At 26.2% G+C, this 11,834-nt stretch overlaps 1 protein-coding gene across 4 annotated transcripts; it reads left to right on the plus strand.

The window, feature by feature from the left end:
• Positions 1–2,118: 2,118 nt before the first annotated feature.
• LOC107065362 (uncharacterized) lies at positions 2,119–9,777 on the plus strand. Of its 4 annotated transcripts, XM_015318984.2 has the most exons (3): positions 2,119–2,283; positions 6,814–7,235; positions 7,444–9,777. In XM_015318984.2, exons 1-3 carry the CDS (start codon positions 2,255–2,257, stop codon positions 7,449–7,451), a joined length of 459 nt encoding a protein of 152 aa, XP_015174470.2. In that variant the 5' UTR covers positions 2,119–2,254; the 3' UTR covers positions 7,452–9,777. The 4 variants fall into 4 exon arrangements, with proteins under 4 accessions (XP_015174470.2, XP_089032377.1, XP_089032378.1 ...); XM_089176251.1 differs by having other exon boundaries at positions 6,814–9,777; XM_089176252.1 differs by lacking the exon at positions 2,119–2,283 and adding an exon at positions 2,305–2,678 and having other exon boundaries at positions 6,814–9,777.
• The last annotated feature ends 2,057 nt before the right edge of the window (positions 9,778–11,834 follow it).

Raw genomic sequence — 11,834 nt, forward strand, 5'->3', positions numbered from 1 at the left:
ATAAAAAATTAATTAAGTAGAAAAAATAATCACTCTAAAAATCAATAAATTAGTCAACTAATTAAATCCATTAAATCCATTCGTTCAATTAATTTCATTTAATTAATTAAATGCTGTTGTTTGGATTGAAATAAAACAAACGATAAGTTTTTAATTGATTAAATGAAAAAAAGAAAGATAAATAAGAACACAGGGACACTTACGATCATAAATAAACATTAATATCAATGTACTTTAGTTCTTCAATCAATTACATTGTCACGATATATAGCATAATCCTAAAATCAATTTAACTACTGTAGCAAATTTTCTAAAAGGAAAGGAGGTAAAATTTGCAGCAAGGACCCAAGGAACTATGTTGGAGCAATTCTTGTTAATTACAAATTGTTTTAATTTTCAATCAGTAATCGTTCGATGAACGAACAACTGTAGGTTTTGTCATTGTAATAAGAAATTAGTTTATTGAAAAATAATGATTTGTTGAAGATTGGTAGAATTTTATGGTATAAAGTATGGGTTAACGAAAGAAGTAAAAATATAAGTGTATTTAATAATTAAATATATATTTACGATACGTGTTTCGCTTGGACGCCGAAACAGATATCAATCATACGAATGAAAATATAGTTCGCTTATTAGAGTACGAAATAAAATATTTGAAATAAATGATTACATTGATAGCTTTTTCTAGATCGTTCGTCCGTTTGTGCCTAATTTCTATTGATCTGCATAGATCGTGATAATAACTATTTCCCACAACTATACTTTTGAAAATAATTCGATTGGTGATTTGTATATGAAATATTTTGAAATTTTGAGAGTAAGTATTTTTATATAAAATTATATATATATATATATTTATAATTAAATAATATAGATATTTAAGATCGAGTATCAAATAATTTGTTTGTGAAGAATTTCGTGAAGAAATTTATTGACATAAGGAGTTTTGAATAGTTTATTGATTAGAATGCTCATTTGAAAGTTGGGTACCAAAAGTTCGAGTCTTGGTCCAGTCAGTCAAACAAATAAATTTATAGTTTAATTAATTATTCTATGGATTATCAAGAAACAATTAGTTAAAGTATTTATAATTTGATGTCCAGTATAATTTACTAATATAAATATAATTTAAAATAAAATATATCATTTCTTTGATACTCCCGTTTGAGTATCAAATAAATTTCCTATTCCGATCATAATCAAATGTGGACGTTCCAACAGTAACGTACCAAAAATAGGGTGACAAGCAAAGTGAACCCAGTATTTTGTTCTATTACTTTCCTTTTTTTTATTCGAAAAACTCCTTACTATACTTTTTATCTATTGTTGTTTATAACTTTAAATAATAATACTTCAATTTACAACCTACATAACCTAACTTTTTATTTATTATTCTTTATAATTTCAAATAATAACACATGATCGGCTTTATTGGCATACAGAACTGGTTTGTGAAACAGGTGATACAGAGAGAACACAACAAACAGAAATTTATACCGTTACATTACTATAACAAAAAACTTCAATTTGATTTTTCTGTATACTTGAAATCAAATTTCAATCTCATATTTTAAGTATTTACCTCTTGAAAATTCATATAATAATTGTGGGACGAACGCCTCCATGCCAAACTTGATAAGCATTCGTGGAAGGAAACTGGTCGGTCGGTGGGCCCTGGATAGCTCAATTGGTTAAAGAGCAGTCGCCCGGAAAGCGAAAGATCCGTGGTTCGAGTCCCCGGTCCAGCGGTCCAGTTTTTTTTCACGAATCTTACATAATTATTAATAATTAAAGTACGTAGTTCTGCCCTATTTCATATTATAACAGGTCAGTATATTGATTTATTTAGTTGGTCATTTTACTAATTAACGGATTTCTCTAATATGAATATACTGAGATAATATACTAAATAATGTAATATACGTATGTAATAAATAATATATTTATAAAAAAGAATATTAATAATAATAATATGAAATAATATTCATAAAATAGAATATTATTATAATATTCCCTTAATATTTCTAATGTTTAAAATATTATTAATCTGTTTTGAAGAAAGTAGTTTTCATAAGAAAATATACGAAGTAAGCCATATATATACGTACTCGAAGTAGAAGCATTGGATTACCGTGCGTGACCGAGGGAACACCTCGTTTGCACGCATCAGGTTTCAACCGGTAATGAAATTATTTTCTCTTCGCCAAAGGAATTGACATTTTGACTTAACCGATAGTCAGTACGCCGTGCAATGTCGATCGAGAAAGAATCATCCTTGATGTAAGTGTAATCACCTAATGTTATTTTTTATTTGCTTCCACAATCGTAATGTGTGATGTCACAAAACATTCGATTAACTCTATATATTTAGTATACATGCAAATTTGTTTTTGATTGTGTTTGGTAGTTTTGAAATGTATTCAAGTTCATCAAGATAAGAGGTGAAGGTCGAGATTTATTACAAAGCTTATAATTTTATCTTGAATATATTACATATTTAGAATATTTACAACTCGGTATCGGTGTAGTACGAATAAAGCAAGTATCGAGTACGTTTATAATAAATTTCGTTCAATAATATATATTGTTCTATTATAGTTACATTTACGAATTCATTATATTAAAACCTTTGTACCAGAATTTGAAATATTCTTTTTCATAATAATCACAAATAAGTAAGTTTAATTTTGTTTATTTTCTTATTTACCCGATTATTTATTTTAATAATAAATCGATCTCGGAATATCAAGAAATAGCGAAAAAGCGATAAACAAGGCTGTATATGTGCATGTGTGTGTGTGAAGTTAAATATATAAATTTTATTCATGCATAATTCTGTAAATGAAAATGAATAGTCATTAAAATAAATTTGTGTACTTATAAAGAAACTATTAGTGGAATTACGTGAATTATCGTAATCGTAACTGTGTTTCTTTGTTTAATATTATTTTTTTCTACATTTTATTACACGAGGTGAGTCAGAATTAACCAAATTTCTTGAATATATCTGTTGAGTTTTAAAATTACAATGTCTATATTAGAATAAAAATGATTTCGAAGGACGCATGTGTTCATTATAATGTCATGTTTTTTAATAATATCATTTTAGTTGTTTTTTTTTAGGTCATCAGCGTCTTTTCGTATTGCATTCTGAATTACATTTTTGTTGCTTATGTAAGGATAATTTGCTTTATCTATATAATGCTAAATGTGCAAATTAATTTCCTTAAACTACGATATATTTATTTGGTCTCAAAGAATATGAAATCTTATGACTTATGATTCATTTCAGAGGGAATTTATTTATAACTTCTGATGATTCTTTTTTTAATGTCTTCCGCAGTGATTGGTTTTTCTCGATGAATTTTATTTTTCTGATATCCTAACAGATAAAAATCAAGGAATGTAAGATTTAGTTTGCAAGCTGTTTATTTGTTGTGTCTGTTAGGTCATACTTTATATCCTTTGACCTAAAAATTATCTAAAAAAATAACATTGAAAAACATGATCTTATTATAACCACGTGCTTTCTTTAGAACTATTTTGATTCTAATTTAGACATACCTTATAACTTTAAATTTAATATAAGAGAAACAGTCAAATATTCGATTAATACTGACACCATGTATAATAATAACAATAGCAACATTCACAACTTTGAAGTACTTGTATTTAAGTTCAATATATTTTTTAGTATAAAAGGGTTTGCGATAACAACACTTATAAAATTCAGTAAATGTGTTATTTTTATTACAGCGCGATTGTATAAATTCAAATATGCCTAATTTTTTTTTTTTTTGGGCAATAATTAATAAAATTATTTGTCTCCAGCGGTGTAATTTTTTAAATAAAAAGTATTAACACGATTCACATAACTTCCAAATTCGAAAAAAATACCTTCCTAATACTAATGTATAAATGCCACGAAAAAAATAATTTTCCTAATCTTTAGAATATTTTTAGAGGACCCAATGGCACCTCTATCTATCATTTATTATGGATAAATACCTATGCAAACCTGTGCAAATTGTCAGTGAGCTTTGAGCGCAACGCATTTGTTTTTGCCACAATGAGCCACGAAAATGCGTAAACTGCAGATAATATTGTTCTAATTTCAACATATTATAACTGTGGAATCTTTGCCTGACAATAAGTAAAATTAAATATTATTTTTAAAAATTTGCATAATTATTAGAAAGTAAATTGCAACGAGTTTTTCGCTGATAAATAGAAATATTAGAAATATATTTTTTCAAATAGCTATAAGTGTACGATGATTAAGACTAAATGTGCTCTGATTGAATTTAAATTGTTTATTGAATCTCTTACAAAATATAAGGATGAATCAAAAGGTCGTGTGTTTTTTTTTTTTTATTAATATTTCCTATGTAAATTTTATAAAAACAATCCATTATGCAGTTTATAACACAATAAACGCACGAACTTTGCGTAATTGTGAACGTTAGCTTTTATAAATTATTTTGTAATGTAATGCACACAACTATATTTGTGATTTAATCCTTGGTTTTCAAAATTCTCATACAAATTTTCTTTATGCAATCCTTAAATTTATCGTCGACAAATGGCGAAATTATTTTATGTTTTATATTGACTTGGTCCGTAAATTTTGTTAGAATTAAGGAATTATTACTGATCCAAAATATTTTGAGAACGTGATAAATTTTGATAGCGAAAGGGGCATTAAGATAGCAAAAAAGGCATTGGTTTAAAAAAAAATAATATCAGATTTATAATCAACGACCCACGATACCATTGAATACCAATTTTCAACAAAATTAAACTACATCTTCGTATGCATTCTGCGTTATCGGTATTTGGGTCAATTGTGTGACGCTCGAATTGCAACAGATAATGATAAAAATAAAATTAAACCAATTAAAATCTCAATGTTTTAACAATTTTATGTTGAACCACATTTATTAAAAGTTGACCTACAGGGGATGAGGATGATTCATTAACTCTTTGACTGCTACGGGAGCAAATGTGCGTCCAGCGAAAACTATTGGTGGGGCCTATGGGCTTAAATATGCGTCCGACGTAAACCATCGATATAGACTATGGACGCAAATGCGCGCTCGGCGAATTTTTGGTTATTTACTGTTGTTTTATATGTATGCTCTGAAATGGTTTCTCTTTTACATGTCCAATACACTCGCAGAAATCTTAAACCTCGCTGATTAGCAACGAAAAAAATGAAATTTCGTTTATTTGGTCAGTCATTCTCTGTCTTAAATTCGTTTCATTTGTTGCGAGGGAGGTGTGATCGTTGCATTAGCATACTTATTGTAATATTACATTTTATTAATAAATAATCTACTTTTGTGTAATTAAAAAATAATAAATGAAAATTAATAAATTTTTTGTTTAGATTTTCAGTACTTATGTTACTTACTTGTTGTTTGTTCAATTTTTCAATTTCTAATATCCAAATATATACATTATATAAGTTATAAAAAAAATGTATAGTTATAATTTATAACTATCAAATTATGGTGTTTTAAAACTTAACCATTGGTAAATAAACAATATATGTTAAAAATACAAAAAATTATTTGATCCGTTTTGCAGTAGGCAAAGTAATAGTAATTGGATTATGAATTATATTACAATGTATTAACCTTTGTTTACTTCACTTCCCTGGAGTAACACGCTTACCACACCCGGGTTTTTTGGACCCGGGTGAGAAAAATTGTTATAAAAAAGAAACTATTGCATAGATTTACTTCAACATTTTTTTGAGACTTCTTTAATACTTACTTAAAAAGATTATATAGGTTATATAGCTTTAAATTAAATTTAAATATGTTTAAAAAATTACCAAATTTAAGGCCTAAAGATTTAGCTGAGTCTTCTACTAGTGCATTAGTACAAGAAAAAAAAAATAGTAGTTTAGTGGATCTTTCAAAAAGTATATTTAATTTGAAGAATGATTACCGAAAAAAAGATGAAAAAATGAAATACTCGTTTTTTTCAAAATACTCCATTATATCAGCTGTTGGAGTATTATATTTATTCAAAATCTTATTATTTTATTACATTTATATGAAATTAATGTAAAATGAATGAAACATGTATAAAAATAGTATTTTTTTTATTATATATCACAACAATCGTTGCACATAGCGACAAAATGTTCATGGCAAACAGCGCCACGTGTTTATACTCTAACAAAATAGCGTATAGCGTGAATCGTATATCGTCGCTCCAATAAACAATTATCGTTATTAAAATGTTATATATTTGTTATAAAAAAATTAAACGTTGCTAAACATATATTATATACTTTTTTCTTCAATCTAAAGCCAAAATACATAAAAAAAAATTCATTCCAAAAAATTATTTTCAAACGTACTTATCACACTCGGGTCCTTTGGACGCAGACCACTTTTTTAACAGCTACCAAAAGTATACTAAGTGCTCTAACGTTATGCAAAACGGTCTGAAGGGTGCTTAAACTCTTCAACTATTGGGAAATGGTGTAGTAGACCGGTTATCATTTCCTTTAAGTACTTAAAATTGAGTTGCGAAAAAGGTCTAGGTCCTTTGGACCCAGTGTGGTAAGCAAAGGTTAATATGCCGCTCACAAGATCCATATTGCCCGAAAAAGTATTCAGTCCCCAGCGACCGCTATTGCTGGCCGCACGCCGCTCACGAGAAGTGCTTCGACTAAGAGTAGCTAGTAGTCAAAGAGTTAAAGTAATTGTATTTTAAAATAGAAGTGAAGATAAATCATCACATGTTGTCAATTTTATCAATTTATGTTGAAAAGAGATTGTATATTTCTTTCAGGACAGAACAGGAGAACTCGACAAGGATGGATCTTCTTGGTTTGACCTTTCGAACTATGGATCTGAAAGATTCGGAAAAGAAATGTGATACTTTTGTATGCGTCAATAAAGAACAAACTTCTGAGACATCTTCCAATGTTACGTCAAAGGAAAAAGCTTCGAGAAAATCTAAACGAAACGAAGATGGTAACAAACTTAGTGAACTTCGTTGTATTAGTTTGGATGAAGTTGCTTGGCATGATACACCTGATAGTATTTGGATTGTAATTTACGATTACGTTTACGATTGTACCGAATTATTGAAGAATCATCCTGGTGGACAAGATGTTCTTTTAGAATATGCTGGAAGAGACGCTACTCTGAGCTTTTTTGGAGCGGGACATTCGAAAATCGCACAAGAAACACTTAAAAATTATCTCATTGGTGAGCTTCCATTAAAACAGAGAATCTTTCGTATACCAAATGGCATCAAAGTTGATGGATTTTAAACGGATATTTATTTTTCTACGTTATTACGATTAATCTGATGTTTTTATGAAAAAAATTCATTTAAGGATGCATGTTTTTATTCGATTATTAAAATATTCGTTTCACGGATTTTGATTAAATGTTTCAAAATTAAAATTTACAGAAAGGTAATCCTTTATGGCAACGAAGTATGGTCATTTACGTTTAAAGATAAGACATCAAATTTAAGGTATTTGTGGGATCGAGCGTCTACGTGTCAAATACGAAATAAATTTTATATAATAATACAATATTTTATATAAATATGTAAATAAATATTAGTAAAAAGGTTGACTTTGGATAACTCAAGGGATAATACTCAATTTGCTACATATTTGAAAATAATCTATTTCAAAAAATCATCGGTGAAAAATGTTATAAGAAAACTGGGGAATAGAGAAAAGTGTGAAATGTAGAATTACATCAATTATATTATACAATATTCAGGATATTACGTCACAAAATCACGTCGATTGATTAAGATAGAAAGGTTACGTGATAACGCGTATGGAGGAAGATCGAATAACATATAAAATATACTAATTGGTAAACCCAATGGGAAAAGACTCTAAGACGTATATTGAAAGATAAATAATTAAAATGGATTTTAACAAAGTAGGGTACAAAGGTTGTGAATGGAAGAAAAATGGTTAGGAACTGAATAAATTAACGGGATCTTTAGTATTCGAAAAAATAAGCCTTCAAGTTCTTAATATCATTTAATAATAATAATAATAATAACAACAACAATTCATTCTTTTTAAGCTGCACACAGGTGTTTTATTTATCTCTCAATTTCATCATATTATTTTTGTAAACATTGTTAAAGCTCTTGTAGTTAAAAAACGTTTAATTAAAAGAGCCAATAATCATTAACTAACATTTATGCTAATCTGACAATAAGTTTTAGCTATTTACTAATTATTAATAGGAAAAATTAGGTTTAAAATTTCTATGCTTTTTTATAAATGCTTTAACACATTGCCATTGATGCTTTTTATGGAATAATGGCTAGTAAATTATACTATTAGTAATTATAACAACGTAAATTAGTAATTTTCTTATTTCTTCATAAAAAAGGATGGAAATATAAATTACTGATTTTAGGCTAAACTAAAACGATATAAGTCGTTGTTTATCATTCAACTTATGCGATTGCGGTATTTGTTATTTTATTAAATTATTTTGATAAATATGTTCCGTAAATATGTAACGTCAATATTGCTGGATTTTATATTATTATTCATTTTGATAATTTCGTTTGTTGTATGTGAATGTATGTTTATTTATTTCAATTTTCTAATTTTGTCTAACTTTACGTAGGATCGTTAAATTTCGTTTTTTCGGAAGAGATTATTCGTATAGTTCATAATTTATCATAAAAAAATATTTGTGTGTGTGGATGTATGTTAGATTATGACATCTTATATTTTATTCAATTATTTGATATGTTAAATAAATTAAATAATTTTTTCTTCAAATGCATTTTCTATTTTTTTCGTATTTACAAAAAAAAAAATTACGAATTTTTAATTTGTGAAATTATTGAAATTCTTTTATAAACATTTGTTTAAGTTATCTTAATAATGAAACAAAAGAAATCTTATAACGTTCTGTACAGATAAAGATTCTTATATAGAATAACATGCGATGTATGAAAATTTATAATCATTATGAAATATATAAACTTTCCTGTAACTAACAAGTTATTATCTTACTTTAATACTTTCACTCGATTAGTATGATAATCATTAAAGTTCAAGAGATATCATTTTGTATATTTACTTTTATATTACACATCATTGTTACGTAATAATATAACTTCATTTCTTCTCGCGATTTCATTAATTGTTTTGATATGGAATTTTATTTTTCGTACTTTATCATGTATGAGTCAACAGTGTAGTAAAGTTGGGTAATTATAATACTTTCCGTCAAATCATTCAAGTCAAACAATGTGGATACGGTTAATAAAATGCATGAGTGACTTGTTCAGAAAAACAAAAATGCTGTGCTATTGATTATAGAAAAAAAGAATAAAAGCATAATCTTCTTGATTTTATTGGATAAGGTGTGAGATGGTGATTGTAAAGAAATAACTCACACTCGTAAAAGGGAAAGTAAAAAGACACATTATTATTTTATATTTTTACGCTTTTTATTTATACCACGTAAGCAATGCTAATTATATATATATATATATTTTAATAAATTTTAATTAAATATGATTATCACGATTATCACATAATACAAGAAGTTAATAAGTGCCAAATAAAAAAAAAGATATGAAGGAAATAAAAATACATATTGTACTTTAACTGATTTTTTATGTACTACATAAACAATGCCAATTTTGTATTGTATTATGAATTGTAATTAAATATGATTGTTATGTAAATGTAAGATAATCACTGCTATTGTAAAAAATGATGGAAATAAAAATGCACATGTGAACTGATCTTACATCTATGCAAATCTATTTCTCAAGGTAATATAGAAACCCAAGAAATCTTTGAAATTCTAGTAGAATGACCCATTTTTCAATATCAAGTTAAAATATTACATTACATATTTACACATGCATGTAAGTATATAGAAGATAATAATATAGTTAAAATTAAATTTGGAGAAGATTGGATAGAAAATATAAAACAAAAATTTATTTCACTTTGCATTAAAATATGAAAAAAACTTTTTTGCTAATCCAATATTTTCTGATAATTCAAATTCGTAATTAGATTTAAAAACTTAGAGATTCGATACAGTAAAACAAAGAACTAGACAATTTTTCTTTATATCGGTATATTATATTTCTTGGTCCTCTAAACATTCATAATATACACAACATACAGTGTGGATCGTAATTGCAATATAGTTCGATTTCTTGTTAATACGTTATTTTTTTTCATGTTTCTTTTTGACCTATATCGTTACATAACTAATTTAGCTTTCGTTTATTGATACCGTTTATTATTAATTTTTTTTTGTCGAGGTTAATAAGATGTTACTTTTATTGTTAACATTTAAATGTGAAATAGCAAACATTTAATTTCGCATTAACGCACGATAATTGATTCTAAAGTTAATACATGATTTCATAATCATCCATTCGAAAAATCTTACGTAAAAAAGGAAAAACATTATTTATCATATAAAAATATAAATTTCCTTTTTCTGCATTTCTATTCTTATGTATTAATAAAAATTGAAACAAAATTTGTCTAAATTTCTTTCTAATTATTTAAAATTTTTAAATATACAATTATAATTTATATAATAAATAATTATTTTTCACACAAAGGTTAATCCTACTTATATTTAATGTATAAATGCTAAAATAATTTTACATAAACTTTTGAGACTCGAATTATAATCTTTAAGATAATAAAATAACATAAAATGACAGATGGAATTTATTGAAACGTTTAATTTATTGCTAAACGTATAAAATAATTTAAATCCCATATTTCTATTCACTTTTTACTTTCATTCACAAATATTTTACAGTACGTTTCTAAATATATGGAATTAAAAGTCTAATTAATAATTATTTCATAAACGGTTAATCTTTGTCCGATCATGTTGTATTTTGTTTGAAATTAATTCGAATTTGTTAAAAAAAAAAAAAAATTAGCAATCTTTGTTTTTGTATCTTCATCAAAAAATATATAATTTATGTAAAAAAATATTTTTATATATAAAAAAAAAGAAAACTCATGCACACGCACGCAACACGCAAATACATATTATACATCTATGTAGTTGAACGTTTTCGTTTCTATTTTTCTATCAAATTAATTAATTATTTCCTTCCTCTTGGTTAAAGCTCGATCGACAATTATGCGTTTATCGTTGAGAAACATTTATATTAAATTGACAAGATCAATGTTCAAACAAATACTTTCATTTCGAACATCATTTTTTTTCTCTCTGTCTCTCTTGTTTTTCTTTCTCTTCTTCTCTCTATTAAATATTTAAATGTACATACTTAATGATAGTTCCGTGATAGTAATTTTCGTTTAGGATTTATTTAATTTCTAAGAATCCATAGATTATTTATAAATAAATAATTGAATGATCTACAAATTAAATTTTCATTAATTCTACTCTATTATATCGAAAATTATTATATAAACACCAGTCGTTTATCTTTTATCTTTATCAAACTTAGAGATAATTGAATAAGATATATTTACAAACGTACCAATTAATAATTATTTTATTATTTAAGTTCATTCTTCACTTCTTCATTAGAAAGAGATAAGTTAATATAAATATTTTTAGAATAAATAAAATCAATAAACGGTAATAGTAAATACAGTTAAATCTCTAGTATACGAATTAATTTATGAATTTTTTTTGGTATAAAGAAATTTGCGTTGATTTTCATTATTTCTTATAGTTTGTAGAGTTCCTTTTGTTCCTTTTTTTATTTTCAACGCATCGTTAGTATTACACGTTTTTCTTTTCGATGCCATTACATGGAAGTAGTAAATATAATATCAATTATACCGA

Source organism: Polistes dominula, unplaced genomic scaffold (genome assembly GCF_049000335.1).
Source record: "Polistes dominula isolate Pdom_NZ unplaced genomic scaffold, Pdom_raw_medaka contig_21, whole genome shotgun sequence".
NCBI lineage: Eukaryota > Metazoa > Arthropoda > Insecta > Hymenoptera > Vespidae > Polistes > Polistes dominula.